This window comes from Gossypium hirsutum, chromosome A06 (assembly GCF_007990345.1).
Source record: "Gossypium hirsutum isolate 1008001.06 chromosome A06, Gossypium_hirsutum_v2.1, whole genome shotgun sequence".
Taxonomy (NCBI): Eukaryota; Viridiplantae; Streptophyta; class Magnoliopsida; order Malvales; family Malvaceae; genus Gossypium; species Gossypium hirsutum.
Window position 1 is genome coordinate 121,362,475 of NC_053429.1, and position 20,046 is coordinate 121,382,520.

The window sequence follows — 20,046 nt, forward strand, 5'->3', positions numbered from 1 at the left end:
TAAATTTTTGATTTCCAAAAGTTTATAAGTTGAAGATTACAAACAGATGCCCGATTATTTAGTCCAACGTAAAACTGAAACCTAGCACATTAGGGCACGATTTCTCGAATTTCTAAACATCGAGCATTGCCTTATTTTTAGAATTTTTAAGAAACATGAGTGAAATTCTAAAGGGAATATTTGATTATTTAAAACCAACAGGAAATCACAACCCAGCACGATAGGGCACGATTCCCCGAATTGCCAAACATCGAACATTACCTTCGTTTTATAGAATCTTTAATGACATGGGTGAAATTTCAAAGGAATATTCGATTGTTTTGAATGAACGGGAAATTGCAACCCAACACGATAGGGCACGATTCCCGAATTGCCAAACATCTAGTATTACCTTTGTTTTATAGAGTTTTAGAAAACATGAATGAAATTCCAAAGGGACATTCGATTATTTTGAGCAAACGAGAAATTGCGACCCAGCACATTAGGGCACGATTCCGCGAATTGCCAAATATCGAACATCGCCTTCGTTTTAAAGGGTTTTTAGAAAACATGAATGATTATAAAACTAGCTTAAAGCGCATTAATTCGACTTGAAATAAGATGAAACTAATCATAAAAATTTGGATTTTATAAAACCATATTTCGTAAACCAAGTGGAAAACAATGATATGGGATAATATACACATGAGATACAATCAATTAACAAACTAATAATTAGGTATAACTAACCTGAAAAATATAACACGATTACGATCATGCATGGGAAATAATTGATATGATAATACAATGACAAAAATAGTAATATAACAATTCAACACAACCAAGTCAATACACACAATAATATGCCACAATAATATACATAGCATGATATAAAAGCTAGCATATGCTATGATTTGAAATACTTTATAGAAACTAGGAATATGTATATACGCATAAAAATTTGAGTTAAATCATCAAACAATAAAAATATAGAGTAAATAATATATAAACTTTAACATATAAATGAATTTCAAAAAATAGTATTATAAGAAGAATTTTAGAAAGAAGACTATACAAAACCATTTAAACCCAAAATTTATCGATTATATATAATATACATAAATATAGTAATGGATGTCAACATAAATTTTAAACCAATGGCATACATGTTAGAAAGTTTTAAGATAAATAGATTATATAGGTATAACCGTATAAAACTATTTAAAAGAATGTATATGAAATACTAACTATGTAATATGAAACTTGTAATGCCCCTAACCCGAATCCGTCACCAGAATAGAGTTATGGAGCATTACCGGAGTTACCGATTCATTTATCAGATATTTCATTAATCCGATATCTTTTCTTTTCCACGTTCAAGTCTCGTATTCAAGTCATCCGGATCTTTATAAAGAAATTTGATCGTCGTTTTCATTCATTTCATGTTATAATACATTCAACTAATGCTCTAAACAAAATTATCATTTTACTCCTGAACTTTTAATTAATGACGATTTCATCCTTAGGTTAAAATAAAATAAAATTATTGCAATTTAATCCTTATTTCCAGCCATTATTCTCACACAAATTGATAACAACCTATGAATTCTATAAAATGTCAGAATTTTCCATAATTTCAACACTGTTCAATTTAATCCTTAAAACATGTTTTTCCATGATCTTGAGCTAAATTAATAATTTCATTCAATTTTGTAATTTAAATAATAAAATAATCCATTTCATGCAAATTGTTCATTTCTAACATTTTTTTTACAAAATTGCCCATAAAATTTTACTTTTTATTCAATTTAGTCCATAAGCCTAAAACATACAAATTAGCCATGCTAGCTGAATATTCATACATATTTTCCTCCTCCTCCTCTCCATTCCACATCCTTAATTTATATAACATGCAACAAGTAACATTATCAATAATTTCACTATTTATTTATGTATATTCAAAACTGTCCATTTGCGTCATAGTCACTAAATTATTTATATCTTAAGCTACAGAACTTGAAATTAAAATCCGCTAAATTTCCCTGAAACTAGACTTACTTATCTTATTGCCATAAAATTTTCAGAATTTTTGGTTTAGCCAATAAGTACATTTTATTCTTTAAAGTTGCCCCATGTTCTGCTGTCTGACAGTTCCGACCCTTCTTCACTAAGAATTAATGATCTCATCGTACGAGATTCGGATGATGTTCCCGCTTATTTCTATTGAAAATAGACTCTTTAAGGATTTTAAACATATTTAATCTCTTAATTATTTTTCTCCAATTTTTTATGATTTTCAAAAGTCAGAACAAGGGAACCCGAAATCATTCTGACATTGTCTCACAAAACTTATTATATCTCATGATTTACAATTCCATTGCTAGACTCAATAAGCTTTAATTTCATATTTTATTCATCCTCTAATTAGATTTCTACAATTTTTGGAGATTTTTCAAAGTTAGACTATTGCTGCTATCCAAAACTGTTTTAGTGCAAAATGTTAATTTTCATTTTGCCCCAAATTTCACAGTTCATACAATTCAGTCCTTACTTAATTAACCCCCTCAATTAAACTAATTTTCTCAATTAATACTTTTCCTAGACATTATAAGTTATTTCATAACTATTGAAATTTAGAATTTCCACATAAAACTCTAACTTCAAACTTTTTTACAATTTAGGTCCCAAACATTCACTTTCTATTCAATTCTTTCAATAAAATCAGCATATAAACAATTTAAAGCTCTAATTATATATCAAATCATCATATACTTCCATCAAATATTCATAGAAACTTTCAATTTCTTTCATAGAATCAAGAACTAATGAATTCAACAAATGGACCTAGTTGTAAAAGTCACAAAAACACAAAAATTTCAAGAAATAATCAAGAATTGAACTTACTTGCAGTAAAAATATGAAAAACCAGCTTAAGGGAACTCTTCCATGGTGTTTTTGCTGATGAGAATGCAGAAAAATAAAGAGAAATCTAGATAATTCCACTTTAGTACTAGCTTTATTAAGTAAATTTTGCAATTTTGCAATTTTTCCCTTATTTTCTTGGTGATTTCATGCTCTTGCCGTCCAGCCCAAATAGACTTTGGGTCTATTTGCCTTTTAAACCCTCTTTCTTTTATCATTTAAGCTATTTAATCATTTCTCATAATTTTGCATTTGATACAATTTAGTCCTTTTTGTTCAATTAGCTATCAGTACTTTAAAATTTCTTACCGAAACTTTAATACTAACTTATTAACACTCCATAAATATTTATAAAAATATTTATGGCTCGATTTAAAATTCCCGAGGTCTCGATACCTCATTTTCAATTCTAATTATTTTAATATATATTTTTTGTACATTTCACTATTTCAAAATTTTTCCTAACTTCACATTTAACTTATACTCACTAAATTAATAATATTTCCTACTCATTTGTTGGATTTAGTGATCTCGAATCACTGTTCCGACACCACTGAAAATTAGGTGGTTACAAAACTAGTGATTGTACAAAAATAATATGAAGCAAGATTTGTTCATCCACAATAATTAATGTTCATGAAATAAAAAGCTTAATATAAACAACGCTTATACAAGAGGATAATAATAATATAAACAAAATATATATAATACCAAAATTGGATTTAAAAGAAATAAAGAATATATATAAGTAAAAAAAATATGAACATATTCAAGAGAGGATTTAAATAAGTAATTCGATATAAATCATGTATATGTATATATGAATATTGATATATGAAGATAAGATATTATATGAATCTTTTAAACATAAAATTACATGAAGAAAATTTTAAAATGATTATATGATACAATAATTCAAAAAATGTGCAAAATGTTTTTTTTAAATGAAATATCAAAATAGACCATACACATACAATAAGGAATATTAAAAAATATGAAAGGTTTTTTAAAAACAAAAAAATATGATAAAATATGTTTTATATACATAAGGTTTTGATATATATATATGCAAATAGATTCGAAAGAAATAATATATGTGAAGTAATCATAGAATTAATAAGATATATAGAATAAAAATCCAACTTTATCATGAACTACATGTATTTAATAGTATATAAAAACATTTAAAGGATATATTATATAAAAAAATTTAAAATAACATGATAAAAAATTTGAAATAAAGATCTTATGTCAAGAGGACAAAATCATCTTAAAAACTCAAAAAAAAAGTATACATTTATAAAAAAAATCAAGCGAATAATAAAAAATGAATTATACAAATCAAAAGGATCTAATTAAAATGCAATTAGAATGAAAGGGATAATCTATAAATAAAACAAACTACTAATATTAAAATAAGGACCCATGCGCAACAGGCGCGAATTCACAGGGACCAAAGCTGATAATTACCCTGATCCCGAAACACTGCGTTGAGATACGGGCTAAAATGCAAAAGAGCTCAAATTTTGGGAAAAATTCAAAAGAAATCAAAACAAATCAAATGCGAATGGGAGCTAATCATAATGCGGTGCAAAGGGGAAGGACCTTCTACAAAATAACCCATTTTAAGAGCTTGGTCCTGGAACAGGTTAATGCGCCGGTCCCTTCCCCTAAAACGGTGCCGTTTCATTTTTAATCCACAATAGCAGGGGATCAAGAGGCAATTGGCCATTTCTTCAAGCCTCTATTAAAGCTAAACCCTAATACCCCCATACTTTCTCTCATTTGGCCGATTTTTACCCCTCTTTAGCACCAAGCCTCAAAAGACCCTAGCCGCCATTTGACCACCCCAAACGGTGATCGACGGAGGGTGATCTGTTCGCTAGTTAACCCCACTTGGATCCCTACCTCAAGGACCGCCGATTTTACCCCCAAAATCCCCTCTATAACTCCGATCTCGACAAAGGAACTAGGGACTTCGATGGCGCGTTCGAAAAGGTAAGCCCTTCGCCTTTTTTATTCGTGTCTTCAAATAAAAATAAAAAAAACAACAAGAACTAAATAATAAAGCCAAAGAGAAAGAAAAAAAAAATATAGAATAAAAAAGTGCCCAGCGATTTAAATCGGAAATCACCTCTTGATTTTGATAGCCTTTTTCTCTATTACAATATGCGAAGTGTGCCTCCCTTGATTACATTCTTTGGCTTTGGCTTTTGAAGCCGAAAGTAAAAAAAAATGAAGAAAAAAGAAAAAAAATACAAAAAGCTGCTCCTTTTTTGTCTCTATTTTGCTGTTGTCTGCTTGTCTGCTTGCAGGAACGTGGCGGTGTACGGAGGTGGTACGATTGTGTCGACGTGGAGGCGCGAACGATGTTAGTGCTGGAGGATGCTGAAGGCTGCTGCAGCGCCAAGCGAATGGGGCTAGGGTTAGGGTTCCCAAGAACTTTCAAAGGATTAGGCCTATCGGGCTCTATTAGTTGTTGGGCCATTGAGTATTGGGCTAGGATTAATTCGGTTTTGAGTTTTAAATTTGAGTTTGGGTTTGAAATTGGGATATGTAATTTGAACTTGTGGACATTTAATTTGGTTTAATTTTTATTTATTTTTTAAATTTTGGTTTTTAGTTGTTGGGCCCGGGCAGATTTGGCCCATTACAAAGTCATAAATGTAACATAGGCTTACATATTGATCGGTGTTTAATTAACTGTTAACTCAGGTTGATTTCTGAAAAATATCAATAGCACAAAACCAAAAATCTAAAGCAATAGGTTTATCTCTCTGAATATTATCAGTCTGTAAAGAAGAAATATCAGTATCAAAAATAGGCAAAAGAAACGTGGGAGAGACATCGAGATAAGGTCACTCTTACGAGCTCGTGAGCCGTCTTAACCATTCGTTTAGTCCACCGAAAGGAGTCAAACAGTCTTGAAGAACAAGCCTAAATTCAGATAAGTCATGCCGTGAAGAGTTATACGCTCTATAACATCCCCACAATCCGATTCGAAAATTACCTTTCTAAAATTTAGTGTTCTCAACCAAGAGAGAGTCTCTCGTATGGTCACCAATTCAGCCATTTGTACCTCCCAAACAGTAGGGGCCGTTCCTAAACAACCTCGGATAAAAGACCCAGTATGATCTCGAACAATAGCTGCAAAACAACCGCCCGATGTAGAAGAGATGGCGGTGCCAACGTTGCACTTTACCCAACCATCAGCCGGCTTCTCCCAAGTGACTCGACTGCTGCTCCTTCCCGACGGAACGCACTGCCCCCTGGATAAAACAGTCGGAGCATCTTGCCACTTCTTCAAAAACCTGTCAGCCTGGTTGACAATCACAGCTGCTGGCGCATCTGTTTGCTTCCAAACGAACAGGTTTCTATGAAACCATAGACACCAGGCTAGCGTCAGAATTCTGGCACTAAATTAGCAGAAACTTGAAAAGTAGACAGCTGAATTTTGAAATCTGAAAAAGCAGAGAGTTTAATTTCCTAGAAATAAAAGTATAGGGGTTAAATCTAAATTTACAAAAGTACAGTGACTTATGGAAAAATTTATCCTTTTTATCTTATCCGATATGTAATCGACTGCCACGTGGTAATTCCTCCTTTCTAGTTTTCTGACAGCTGGAAACTATGGGTTTAATTACCTTCAACTGCCAGTGAAGCAATCTCTAATCCACCGGCTCAACCGGTTTTTTGGTCAATAACTATGGGTTTAAGCCTTTTATTTTGTAATGTCGCTTTTTTTTTTAATTTCTTAAGCTTTGAAGGGTTTTTGTAAAAAAAATTCTTCGTTTCAAATTACAACAACTCAACCAAAAAATAAAAAAATAAAAATCTGATCTTTGTTTCAGCTGAATTTTCATTAAAAGTATTGCATTTTTAATTGTTTTCTTTGTGTATATGTGTGTGTATATATATTGGGATTTAAGAACTGAAGATCCTTTCAATTCAAAAGGTAAGTTCTTGAACCTTTTTACTTGAATTATAAGGTATCGTCCTTTTTATGGTTTACTATTTGGAGTTTTTTAAATTTCCCGTTGAATTACGCCAAATTGTGAGTAAAATTGGGCTTTACGTGATTAAATTTCGAATCGAATTATACTTTGGATCGAGATCTGAGCTTCTTTTTTCGCTTCGAAAATGTTAATCGTGCCAAAGTTGGAATTTCGGTTGAATTTTAAGTTTTATTGGATTTTTTTAGCTTCCACTAATTATTTAAAAAATAAAAACAAAGAGAATAAGAATTTAACCCTTTTTTTTGCTTTGTTTAATTGTATAATTTCTTGTTTAAGTTCAAGATTTTCAATCAATTCTAATTTAAATTTCACAGTGGAAATTTTAATTTTAACAGAAATTTGAATTTGATCAAAGCTAAGCAACTGTATTCTTCTCTTAATATACCATTTTAGGATCCGTAAATTTGATATGTTCATTTTAAAAAAATTCTGGCCGTTGAATTTTCTTTTGTTTTTTCAGTGATCAAGCAAAATTAATTTGCGTTATATACACAGATATATATATATATATATATATATTAAGGTTTGTTGTGGTTATCTTTGTTATTATTCTGATATATGAGCTACTCTATTTTTGGATTGGTTTATGTGCAGAGAATTTGAGTCTGGAATATTTTCTTCTTGTTGAGGGATTGAATTACCTTAGCATGCGTGTGATATGGTGTTTAAGAAGAGGTTAGATTATGGATTCAATGCCTTCAATGTCCACGATGTACCCCGAGCCCCTCGATCCATGCGGGTATGTTCATTTTTTGTAATTGTCCTTTAAGGTTCTGTTTGATCCTGTTGATGTGCTAACTCGATCTATAAAATACAATCCATTTGGGTATGTTTTGTTGTATTGTTCCTCGTCTTTTAAGGTTGCATGTTGAACTTGTGCTAGTTTTGATCTCCAACTTGATGATAAAACTATGGTCCTCGATTGACTTGAGTATGTTTCGATTTTTTTACATTGTCTTTTAAGGTTGGCTGTTGATCTTGTACTAGTTTTCGATCATGTTGATGTTCTAATTTGATGTATAAAACTATGGTCATTGTTGATTACAGAGGAGGAGTCAAAGTAAGTGTACAGTTGAGGAAAGTCAGTTTTGCGCATTCGAAATGTTAGCTTCTCTAGCTGGGAAGCTACTGCAGGAGAGTGAAAGTTCTGCTTCGAGCAATGCTTCAGAAGGACATGAATGTGATTCTATAGGTAAAAATTGTTTTAAACAGGAAATCCAGTACGAAGATAAGCCTTTGAAACCCAAATGTTTTGAGCAAGGAAGGTGTGAAGCAAGCGTTGCTGCCTCAGAGTTGACTACTGAAAATGGTGATGATTCGAAGGACTTCAGATGTGCTAAAAATAATGCCATCTTGGAATGCACTTTGACAAAGACGGATCCTGCTTGCTCAGAGGAAATCAATGGCGATTTAAAGTATGGGAGTTTTCCGGGTAATGTAGATGGTCACTCCCCTTATTTTGGGGAGTCGTATAATGGTAAAACTGAGAATGCATTTAAACAAGAGCGAGATCCTACGGGTTTGGAGACTCAGGCTCTAAATATTGCTAATAAAGGCCCTCCAAAGGATCCCGTTAACTTTGATAGAGTTGTCAAATTGCTATCACGTCGGGACCCTGTTCCTAGTGTTCCATTTACAAGACGTAGGAATGATATTAAGTTAGGCAATAGAGATGATGAAGAAAACTTTTCTAGGTTAAAGAGACTTAGCAAGAGGTTTAAGGCTTCTAGACCTCCAACACATATCGGAGACCGAAGAATAAGGAAGTTGCTGACATCCAAATACTGGAAAGTTGCTGCAAAGTTGAAGGATTTTGAACATTCTAGATTTGGTGAGTGGTTCCAATAGTTTTAGCATTCATAGCATGTCACTCTTTACGTGTCTGCTTCTAACCAAAGTTCTTGTGCATCTTATTTTGAAGTACCAAGTTATTTCTTGCTGATTTTTGTGTTTCATATATTTCAAGGAGGAAAAAGGCCTCTGTATTGCAAGCGGAAGACATACTACAACTACCACAGATGTCAGTATGACATGCTTTATAAACAGAGGAAGATCTTTGACCGTAAAAGCGTTACTAGTTATCCTGAGAAGGATATGATTGGTGATAAGTGTAGCACAGCTGCAATGTCAGATAGAGGTGCTTCACTATTGCAATTGTCTTTATAGCACTTAATAGTTTAAAGATTTCTGGACTGGGATGTAACTAGTCTTTCAAAACTATTTTATTCTGCTGTGTTGCCTGTGGGATATCATCCGTGTTTACAGGTCATCACTCATCAAGCATCCTACCAGCTCAAGGATTCTTGTGGTGCAGATGGTTTTTGATAGACTGTTGCATGTTACTTGCATATATTTTTTGCTCTGGTTTTGGGGAATGTCTAATTTGGATTTGTTCTCTTGTACAGTGAAATTTAGCATCAAGTCCTTTAGGATTCCAGAACTTTACATCGAGGTGCCTGAAACTGCAACTGTTGGTTCACTGAAGGTATATAAATGCTGTGTTTTTATTGTACATCGGTTAATATAATTATTTTATTAGTCCATATATTCTAACTTTTACCATTGATGTTATGTAAATGTGAATAGAGGACCGTAATGGAGGCAGTGACAGCCTTAATTGGAGGTGGAATACGTGTTGGGCTACTCCTTCAAGGGAAAAAGGTGAGAGATGACAGCAGAGCTCTATCACAGGCTGGTATTTCCTGTGATGATAATCTGGATGCTCTCGGTTTCACTTTGGAGCCTGGTCCTGCAAAAGCTCCTCCAACCATGTGCTCTGAAGAACCACCTCTTTTATTATCATATGACGCCACCCTGCAAAATTTAACGAGGTGATTTTTGTAGAAATCAGAGTATTATTTTTATTAAATAGAACATAAATCAGAGTTTTTATATACAACCTATGACACTACTTTAGGAAACTCTAAGTTAGGAAAGATACTAAATAGGAGATATGATCCCTTAAAATAAGGGATTTTAATAAAAAAATATCTACAAAATATTCCTAAAATATTTACAGAATATTCCTACACTCCCCCTCAAGCTGGAGAATATACATTGTATAATCCCAGCTTGAATAGGAATTTATTGAACACAGGTTTTGGCAAAGCCTTGGTAAGAATGTCTGCAATCTGTCCTTTTGAAGGAATGTAAGAAAGAGTGGCTGTCTTTTTGTTGACTTGATCAGCAATAAAATGCCTATCAATTTCAACATGCTTTGTTCGGTCATGTTGAACTGGGTTCTTGGCAATCTGAATGGCAGATTGATTATCACACAAAACTTCAAAGTGATCCTCCTGATTTGTGCCAAGTTCTTTTAGTAATTTAAGTAGCCAAATTCCTTCGCATATCCCCAAAGCTAGTGCTCTAAATTCAGCTTCAGCACTACTTCTTGAAACAACAGATTGTTTCTTACTTCTCCAAGTTGTAAGGTTACCCCAAACAAAAGTGCAGTACCCACTAGTGGATCTTCTTTCAGTGAGATCTCCAGCCCAACTAGAGTCTGTAAAAATCTTAACAGTTCTGTCTTGCGTCTTCTTAAACATTAAGCCGTGTCCTGGAGTTTTCTTCAAGTACTTGAGAATTCTATTTGCTGCTGCCATATGCTCTTCAGTAGGATTAGTCATGTGTTGACTTATCACATTTACGGGAAAAGCTATATCTGGCCTTGTCAAGGATAAGTAGATTAGTTTCCCAACTAACCTTTGAAATTTCTCTCTGTCTACTAAGGACTCATCTTCTTTATTGAATCTCAAGTTTGCCTCCATTGGTGTATCAGCCGGCTTACAGCCAAGAAAACCAGTTTCTTTGAGTAAATCAAGTACATACTTTCTCTGGTTGATCACAAGTCCTTCTTTTGATCTTGCCACCTCCATTCCTAGGAAATACCTTAGCTTTCCCAAGTCCTTGGTTTCGAATTCCCTGTTTAACAACTTCTTCAAATTGCTAATCTCTTCCTCATCATCTCCAGTAAGAATGATGTCATCCACATACACAATTGGGATAGCTTTCTTATTTGTAGAAGTTACCTTGATGAAAAGCGTATGATCGGCAAGGGACTGCTTGTAGCCATTTTGAAGAATGACTTTAGTGAACCTCTCGAACCAAGCTCTGGGTGATTGTTTTAACCCGTATAGAGACTTGTTGAGCTTGCAAACCTTGTTGCTACCTTCAATAGACTTTGAGCCAGGTGGCAATTGCATATAGACTTCTTCCTCAAGCTTGCCATTAAGAAATGCGTTTTTTACATCAAGTTGGTGTAATTTCCAATCGCAATTTACAGCCAAACTTAGGAGTACTCGAATGGTGTTAAGCTTTGCCACAGGTGCAAAAGTTTCTGTGAAGTCTATCCCATATGTTTGCGTGAAACCTCTGGCCACTAGTCTAGCTTTGTATCGTTGGATACTGCCATTGGAGTTATACTTTACAGCAAAGATCCATTTACAGCCGACAGCCTTTCTCCTAAAATCGAGATCTCCAAGTCATTTACCGCTTTAGGAAAAGTTGATACTGTTATGTTATGGCACTTTCGTTTAGGCCATCCTAGTTTCCAATACCTTGCAAAATTGTTTCCTGCTCTATTCATTAATAAAAGGCCTAATTCTTTTTCTTGCAAAGTTTGCTCTCTTGCCAAACATACTAAATCATCTTATTTTCCTTCTACATACAAGCCTTCTTACCCTTTTGCTTTGATCCATAGTGATATTTGGGGCCCTTCTCGGGTGAAGAATGCTGATAATTGTAAGTGGTTTATCACTTTTATTGATGATCACAGTAGGATAACTTGGACTTATTTGCTGAAAGATAAATCTGAAACTGCTAGTGTTTTTGTGCAATTTTATAACATGGTTCTCACTCAATTTGGGTCTAAAATCCAGCTCTTTAAATCTGATAATGGCAGTGAATTTTTTGCTAGGTCTTTAGGTGATTTTTTTAAGGAAAAGGGCATAGTTCAGATTAGTTCTTGTGTTGGAACCCCACAGCAAAACGGCGTTGCCGAAAGAAAAAATAGGCACCTTCTTGAAGTTACTCGTTCTCTTCTATTTACCACTAATGTTCCTAAATATTTGTGGGGGGAAGCCTTATTAACTGCCACATATTTAATCAACCGGATGCCTAGTAAGGTTTTAAAATTTCAAACGCCTCAATCTATATTTTTGCAGCACTTTCCTCATTTTAAGCCTATCTCCTCCATTCTGCCACTTAAAATTTTTGGCTGCACTGTTTTTATCCAAAATATTGCTCCTAATAAGTCCAAGTTAGATCCTAAGTCTTTAAAATGTGTATTGGTTGGGTATTCTTCACTTAAGAAGGGTTATAAATGCTATCATCCTCCTTCTAAACGATTTTTCACCACTATGGATATAACATTTTATGAGCAGGATTCCTATTTCACTCAGGCTGAAATTCAGGGGGAAACATGGAGTGATTTTCAGCCACAACAGGTATCTCCTTCTAATCTTCATTCTCAACCTTCAGAATTGCAAGGTAGGGAGGATGTAGAGACCATTATGCAAGCTGGCCTTACCAATCATCTTCTTCGAGTTTAGTGCCTGCAAAGTACAATCACGATCATTAAAAATTACAGAGCAGTGCAAGTCTGTGGACAATTTACTAACAGAGATGAGATTGCACGCCAGATTTGGTACAAAGAGAACATTTTTAAGTGCAATCTGTTCATTGAGAATAACAGTGCCATGTCCCTCTATTTTGCACAAGGTACCATCAGCCGTTTTGACAGCTTTACCAAAGGTATGGAAAAAATTGTGAAACAATGCCTTGTTACCAGTCATATGATCCGTAGCACCAGAATCGAGGATCCAATTAGGAGTCAACTGGGAGGAGAAAAATGCAGTAGAAGAAAGGTTACCTTCTGGATCTTTTATGACCAGATTACCTTCACAAGACCCTTCAAGAAAATTGTTGCCATTCAATCGATGGCAGGTGATAGTCAGACTAGACGAATCTGATGGAGCATCGGAACCAAAAAAATTTTCTGGATTTGAAGTAATCTCCGAAGTAGGAGAAGGAGTTTCGGACATGGCCTAGGTTGAAAAAGAAATCGTAACCTAAACTGATACCATGTAGAAATCAGAGTATTATTTTTATTAAATAGAACATAAATCAGAGTTTTTATATACAACCTATGACACTACTTTAGGAAACTCTAAGTTAGGAAAGATACTAAATAGGAGATATGATCCCTTAAAATAAGGGATTTTAATAAAAAAATATCTACAAAATATTCCTAAAATATTTACAGAATATTCCTACAATTTTTTATGGTTTATGATAGGTTGTTTTATTACTGGTTGTTGATTCATATCACTTTATTTCATGTATCTATATTGTGAGTTAGTTGTACTGTTGATTGATTACTGCTTGGTTTCCAGCTCTCTGGCCGCTCCAGCTGTAAATACTGGCATTCCGAATTGCACACCCAACCTACCTTTTCTGACCAATTCAGAAAATCCTGCGACTGACCATGAACCTGTTTCCTCCAAAACTGACATGCCAACCGATCAAAGCCTGTTGGAGTCAAGGGCTCTGGTTCCGGTTCCAGTTCCAGCAACAAATGTTGAGGCACTAACTGCTGTCGCAGTCAACCAGAAATTCCAAAAATCTGAGCTTGCACAGTGTCGAATCTGGAGGCCGTTTTCCATATCAGAAGTCGAAGCATTGGTACAGGCAGTTGAGGAGATTGGTACTGGAAGGTATAATATATTATGCTGCCGCTGTTTCTGTTCACATTTCTACTGAGCACTACTATTTCTTTTCATGGGTTTGCGGAGGAGGGTAAAAGTAGTTGTTGGATTGGCTCTTTGAAGAGGATGCAATTATAAATATTCAAGATTAATTTCGTTTTCTCTCTTATGTAGGTGGCGTGATATTAAATTGCGAGCTTTTGAGAGTGCTGACCATCGGACTTATGTGAATTTGAAGGTAACGTTACTCATCTTTTTCTTCTCGTTCTTGTTCAATGAAGAGATATGGGCAATGAATGGGACTTACCATGTACGATAACCATTAGAGCAGATTTCTCAGGCCCGGGTGTACCATTGAGAAAGAACCGATCAACTCCAGGACGACCAGGACGATTACTGAATTTTTATTTATCTATCGTGCTCAGATGCCTATGCAAAAGCTTGTAAAATTTTGTTGTGAATTAGCTGAAGCCATACTGGTCTCCCAAGACCGATAAGCCTCGTTAACCAATGCTTTCATTATTTATTTTCATTGCAAACTCTATTTTGGTAACTAATCTTTGAGCTTATATATGCATTTGGGGTATGGATTAAGCAACATGTTTTGTACAACCAGGAGTTTCTTATCGGTAATACCTGTATCAACTGTTTCTAATTACGGATCGCTACCATCTTCAGGATAAATGGAAAACACTGGTTCACACGGCGAAGATTTCCCTGCAACAACGGCGAGGAGATCCAGTACCTCAGGAACTCCTGGACAGAGTTTTGGTTGCCCATGCTTACTGGGCTCAGCATCAAGCTAAAAAGCAGCAAAGCAAGCTTCACCATCATCGTCATGGAACTCCGAGCATCACAGACACCACTGAAGCTGACAGAAAGGGTGTTGCACGTGTCCCAATCGGTACAATGTAAGGAAAACAAAAAGCACACACAGCCACACTGACATGAAACATTGTACAAATTATTTACTATTTATGTAATGTTGCACTCTCACTTGATTTATTGGCCTGGTTTTTTCATGGTGGGGGAGCCATTGGCACTTTCTGCAAATAAAATGATTAGATGAAATAAGATTAGTCCACTAACCACATTTTTCAGTACTTTTTGGCAATTCATTCTTTTGATTTAAATTTGTAATTCATATCCAATGAAGTTAGGGGAATCAAAGACAAGATATTTATGATTAATTAATGTAAAGGATTAGGTTAGTGTGTTTATTAGGAATTTTCTTTTTTGATTTGCACTAGTGCTAAATGATGAGGATGGCAAGAAGGCTAATACACAGATATTATTGATTTAATTTCAAAGTGGGGTATAAAATTATAGAATGTTAATCTGTGTTTAGTGTGATATTTAGAATAAATATAGTATGTTTTATATTTTTTTAAAGAGTTAATTCACTATTTGGTCCTTAAACTACATTTCTTTTTTCACTTTGATTTTTTTTTTGTTCAACTTTGGTTCAATCCCATTATCTTAGTTCCACTTTTGCCACAAAATAAATAAAAAAATTGCCAACAAAAATGTGATCTGTCACATTGTTGACATGACATGTGGCACATTGCCACATTGTTATTGGATGCCGGTACATTTTCGAAATAAAATGGATAAAAATAATAGTTATGGTATTAAAAATCATAAAATGAAAATCCAGTGATAGTTATGTATATATATATTACTGTAAAATAATGAAAATCCGCTGATACTTATAAGTAGAACAATAGTAAAATAATAAAAATAAGAATATATAAATTTTACTTGAATTTTGTTTTAATCAAAGTTGATTAGAGAAAGAATAGTTATATACAAATTTAATTTGTGCTGACTTTTTACTGTATAGATCTTTTTATTTTACTACAGTATTATAATAAAATAAGATAGTAAATGTATAATGTGTCTAGTGGTCTATGGTTTTCATTTTTAATAAAAATATTATTATATTTTTGGTCCATTTAAAAAATAATGATTTGTAATATTAATATAATTTTTTTCTTTTACATCTAAACTTTATAATACTTGCTAAAATGAATAATGCTTTTTTTTTTGGATTAACAGGAAAGTTTTAGAAATATCTAAAATAAGCTTACATGTCTGACATGTTTTAGACTCAAAAAAAAGTCAGAAAAAACTCTTTTTCTTTTTAGAGACGACTTAATTAAAAGAAAAAGAAATACCAATCTTATGAAATCAAATACTATATTTAGGAATGAATGGACGGCTAAGATTCAACCAACATCATCACCCTATTTAAAAATTAATTTTCTTATTGTCCACTGAGTCTGTTCTTTTTCTTTATAATTCCAACAAAGGTTAACCTTTGTCTCCCCTTTTCTCTCTTTCTCTGTAAGATTCTCAGCTCAGGTACTTTACTTCTATTGATCTTTTCTCTGTTCTTTTAAAAGTAAAACTAGCTTGATGTTTTTTTTTTAAGGTTGTCTTGTAAAAGATTTTGATGTGTTTTTAAGGTTGTCTGACTTTTAAACCCTTAAAGAATCTTTTGTTTTTGGGTATATATGTGTGTGTGCTCCCAGTTTGATTCTTATATTTGTTCTTGAAATGATCATTTTCAATCTGGGTTTTGGTTTATGTTTGTTTAAGTTTCCTTATTCATTACTGTTCAAATATCTCATTTTTTTTATAAAAAAATGTTTTATATTGTAAAAACATGCTATTTGCTGTTCTCGTTGATAATATAATGCCCAGAATTTTCATTTTTTTATTTAGAATCCAGTTCTTTTTATGTTTGATGTTGTGTTATTTTGATTTTTTTAGGTATTTTTGAGAAGGAACATAGTAGTTTATTGTTGGAAATTGTGTTGGTTTTTTGGACAAGGAATAGTACCTAGAGGGGAGGTGTTGGATTTGAGGTTGGAATTTTCCTAGGTTTTATTTTGGGTTATCAGTTTTTGAATTGAAAGTGAAGAGCTTTGATAGTTCTGAAATTCGAGTTTCGGTTTTTTTATTGATTTGTGAAGCGTATCATCATGGATCCGTCGTTGCAGGGGCTTTACAGTTCTGTTGATAGATTCAGAGTAAATGATGAAACTTTGTTAGCAATATCGAGCCCGAACTTTAATAACGGGTTTAAGAATGAAACTTTTGCTGGTATTCCTCCTTTGCAACCTGCTATGATTCCGATAAATTTGCTGCCTTCTGCAAGTGTGAACGAGCCCGAGGATTATGACTTTAGTGACGTAGTGCTTAAGTACATAAGTGAGATGTTAATGGAGGAAGATATGGAAGATAAGACCTGCATGTTTAAAGAGTCTTCGGCAGCCCTTCAAGCTGCCGAGAAATCATTTTATGAGGTTCTTGGAGAACAGTATCCACCTTCTCTGGAACCCGAATTGAAATATCAAAACCATGAAAGCTCAAATGAACTTCGTGGTCAAAGTTGTTGCAGTTGTAGTAGTGGTGACGGTAACTTACTCAATCTTCCATGCAACTATGATTTAGGCGTGCAAATGTCTTTAAACTACAGTTCTCAGGCCAATTCATCCCATAGTTCCGGGAACAGTGCTGGTAGTCTCGTAGACGGCTTTACAGATTCTCCGGTGAGTACTCCCCGGCTTCCTGAAATATTTGGTGATAGTGAGTCAGTCATTCAATTCAGAAAAGGGTTCGAGGAAGCAAGTAGGTTCCTTCCGAATCGCGGAAACTTGTTTGTCGATGTAGAGAGTGACGGACTGTTTCTCAAAGAGGTGAAGGAAGAGGCTAAAAGTGTGGTAGAGAAGGTGGAAAATGAGTTATTGCAAGACAGACCGAGGGGAAAGAAGAAGCCTTATCCCGAGGATGTGAATTTATACAACGGCAGGAGTAACAAGCAGTCGTCGGTTTATACTGAATCCACTGTAAGCCCGGAAATGTTTGATACAGTGTTACTGAATTGTCAAAGCTTAGCCGACCTTCAAAAAGTTTTGCAACACGAAACAAACAAGAATGTGCAGCAGAACGGACAGTCAAAAGGTCCTACAGGTGGGAAGGCACGTGCAAAGAAAGGTAAATGGAATGTGGTGGATTTGAGGACTCTGTTGACTCTTTGTGCACAAGCTGTTGCGACCGATGATCGGAGGAGTGCAAATGAGCTGCTGAAGCAAATCAGGCAGCATTCTTCGCCTATGGGTGATGGGATGCAACGGTTGGCCCACTATTTTGTCGATGGTCTAGAGGCACGCTTAGCTGGCTCCGGGACCCAGAGTTACAATCCTGTTTTCACGAGACCGACATCAGCTGCTAACGTCTTGAAAGCTTACCATCTGTTTCTTGCTGCATGCCCTTTTAGGAAGCTCTCGGATTTCTTCTCTAATACGACGATAATGAATCTTGCAGAAAATGCAGCTAGGCTTCACATTATTGACTTCGGTATTCTATATGGCTTCCAATGGCCTTGTCTTATACGGCGTCTCTCAACTAGACCAGGGGGACCACCTAAACTAAAGATCACAGGGATTGATCTTCCGCAACCTGGTTTCCGGCCAGCAGAAAGGGTTGAGGAGACAGGGCGTCGTCTTGCAAACTATGCTGAGACTTTCAAAGTTCCATTCGAGTTCCATGCAATTGCACAAAAATGGGACACCATTCAGATCGAGGACATAAAGATTGAAAGTGGTGAAGTGCTTATTGTAAACTGCATTTACAGGCTTCGGAATCTGCTCGATGAGACTGTGGTTGTGGAGAGTCCAAGGAATAAAGTTCTGAACTTGATGAGGAAATTGCATCCCGATGTTCTCATACTAGGGATTGTGAACGGTGCCTACAGTGCTCCATTCTTTATTACGAGATTCAGGGAGGCTCTCTTCCATTATTCCACTTTATTCGATATGCTTGAGACAAATGTGCCCCGTGAAATTCCGGAACGGATGCTAATCGAGAGAGAGATATTTGGTTGGGAGGCTATGAATGTCATTGCATGCGAAGGTGCTGAAAGAATTGAGAGGCCCGAGACATACAAGCAATGGCAGGTCCGGACTACAAGGGCCGGGTTCAGACAGTTGCCACTGGATAAGGAGATGATGAAGACGGCAAAGGAGAGAGTCAATACAAGCTACCACAAGGACTTTGTAATCGACGAGGATAACCATTGGTTGCTTCAAGGGTGGAAGGGACGGATTGTTTATGCACACTCGTGTTGGGTGCCTGCCTCGTAACCGCATATTTTTCAACTACTCATGGAAAGGCAAAGTCTTGCAAAATCAGCTGCAGCCTTTTTGATGGTTACAATCCAGTGACGGATTTCACATAGGCGGAGATAAGGTGATCTATCCGCTTCACTCCGTCCCTTACACACACGCATACACATAAACTCAAATTCCTGAAAACAAAACTTGATATTGACGACCGTTTGTCGTATTTTCCAACCAGGTTATGTAAGATCATTGCTGGTGCTTATTCTCATGCTGTTGGAGGCTGAAATGCAACATGTACCAGATCGTTTCGGCGTTTACCATATGGCTGGAGGTCATTGCATCGATGCTCATAACACGTAAAATATATCCGGGAATAACAGCAGCAACGATAACGCCTTTTACACACCTCCAAATTCTTAACGAAACAGATGCGTAATTATATTAAAACGTCGCTGTTTAGGGGAATGGTAATGATATTTAAGTATGTTGTATGCATAAAAATAGTGCTTATTGTGTTTGCTTCAAAGTTGTAAATTTTATAGTCAAATTTACTCGGACTTTGATGGTAAGTTTCCGATATGTCTTTGATATGGGTAATTTTTTTTAAAAAAAAAGAATTATGTATTTGGAAGATTTTTAAAAATTATTATAATTTTGTATCATATGTGTTGAACATAGGGATCGTAAAACTTCAACCGTTCGATAGATTTTGAATTGGTCCACTTTGAATAGAGTGGATGTTTTTGTTTGGAAAGTAGAGGAGAGGAGGGGTGGGATGAAATTTTTTTTTTTTGATAGTGAGTACGAAATTATTTATCCCGCTTCGCTATATAAAATTATCATTATATTCTTGTATACATAAAAACTTATATAACTAGATATTTCAACAAAACTATTTTTTTAATATCATAATTCTTTTAAACAAGAAAAAGAAATAAAATGATAAAAACAATAATACAATAAAACTATGTCTATTAGTTCAAAATTTTCTTTAAATTTGTCCATATATATATTGATGTAGCTATGACCATTTGAATCGCATTAGACTTATTGGTTGGATCAATAACTGGTTAAAATATTGATATGAGAAAAGGTATTAGATTGATTGACTCAAAAATCGATATAAATTAGTTAAATTTTTTTTCAAATACTTTTACAAATTTTTTATAATTTATTTAACGATTTAATAAATTAATATCTTAACCGATTTTCATTATGTAGCTAGTGGTATTGATGCATGCATTTTTACTTTGATATTATCTCAATCATTTGTCATATTTAGTCATAGTCAAATGC

The 20,046-nt window shown here is 34.6% G+C and overlaps 3 protein-coding genes across 5 annotated transcripts; 2 read left to right on the plus strand and 1 right to left on the minus strand.

Annotated features, from left to right (window-relative positions):
• Positions 1-4,694: 4,694 nt before the first annotated feature.
• LOC121230550 (uncharacterized) lies at positions 4,695-7,566 on the minus strand. Its single transcript, XM_041115456.1, has 2 exons — positions 7,559-7,566; positions 4,695-6,275 (listed from the first exon to the last, which is right to left on the minus strand). Exons 1-2 carry the CDS (start codon positions 7,564-7,566, stop codon positions 5,816-5,818), a joined length of 468 nt encoding a protein of 155 aa, XP_040971390.1. The 3' UTR covers positions 4,695-5,815.
• On the plus strand, positions 5,686-14,724 carry LOC107962029 (telomere repeat-binding protein 3). 2 transcript variants are annotated; one of them, XM_016898244.2, is made up of 9 exons: positions 5,686-6,856; positions 7,512-7,656; positions 7,965-8,748; positions 8,884-9,054; positions 9,323-9,402; positions 9,504-9,748; positions 13,310-13,630; positions 13,796-13,859; positions 14,300-14,724. In XM_016898244.2, the coding sequence occupies exons 2-9, from the start codon at positions 7,576-7,578 to the stop codon at positions 14,534-14,536; spliced, it is 1,983 nt and encodes a 660-aa protein (XP_016753733.2). In that variant the 5' UTR covers positions 5,686-6,856; positions 7,512-7,575; the 3' UTR covers positions 14,537-14,724. The 2 variants fall into 2 exon arrangements, with proteins under 2 accessions (XP_016753733.2, XP_016753734.2); XM_016898245.2 differs by having other exon boundaries at positions 5,686-6,271.
• A 1,157-nt stretch (positions 14,725-15,881) lies between these two features.
• LOC121203109 (scarecrow-like protein 30) lies at positions 15,882-19,409 on the plus strand. 2 transcript variants are annotated; one of them, XM_041116060.1, is made up of 3 exons: positions 15,882-15,985; positions 16,397-18,877; positions 18,986-19,409. In XM_041116060.1, the coding sequence occupies exon 2, from the start codon at positions 16,609-16,611 to the stop codon at positions 18,769-18,771; it is 2,163 nt and encodes a 720-aa protein (XP_040971994.1). In that variant the 5' UTR covers positions 15,882-15,985; positions 16,397-16,608; the 3' UTR covers positions 18,772-18,877; positions 18,986-19,409. The 2 variants fall into 2 exon arrangements, with proteins under 2 accessions (XP_040971994.1, XP_040971995.1); XM_041116061.1 differs by having other exon boundaries at positions 15,908-15,967.
• The last annotated feature ends 637 nt before the right edge of the window (positions 19,410-20,046 follow it).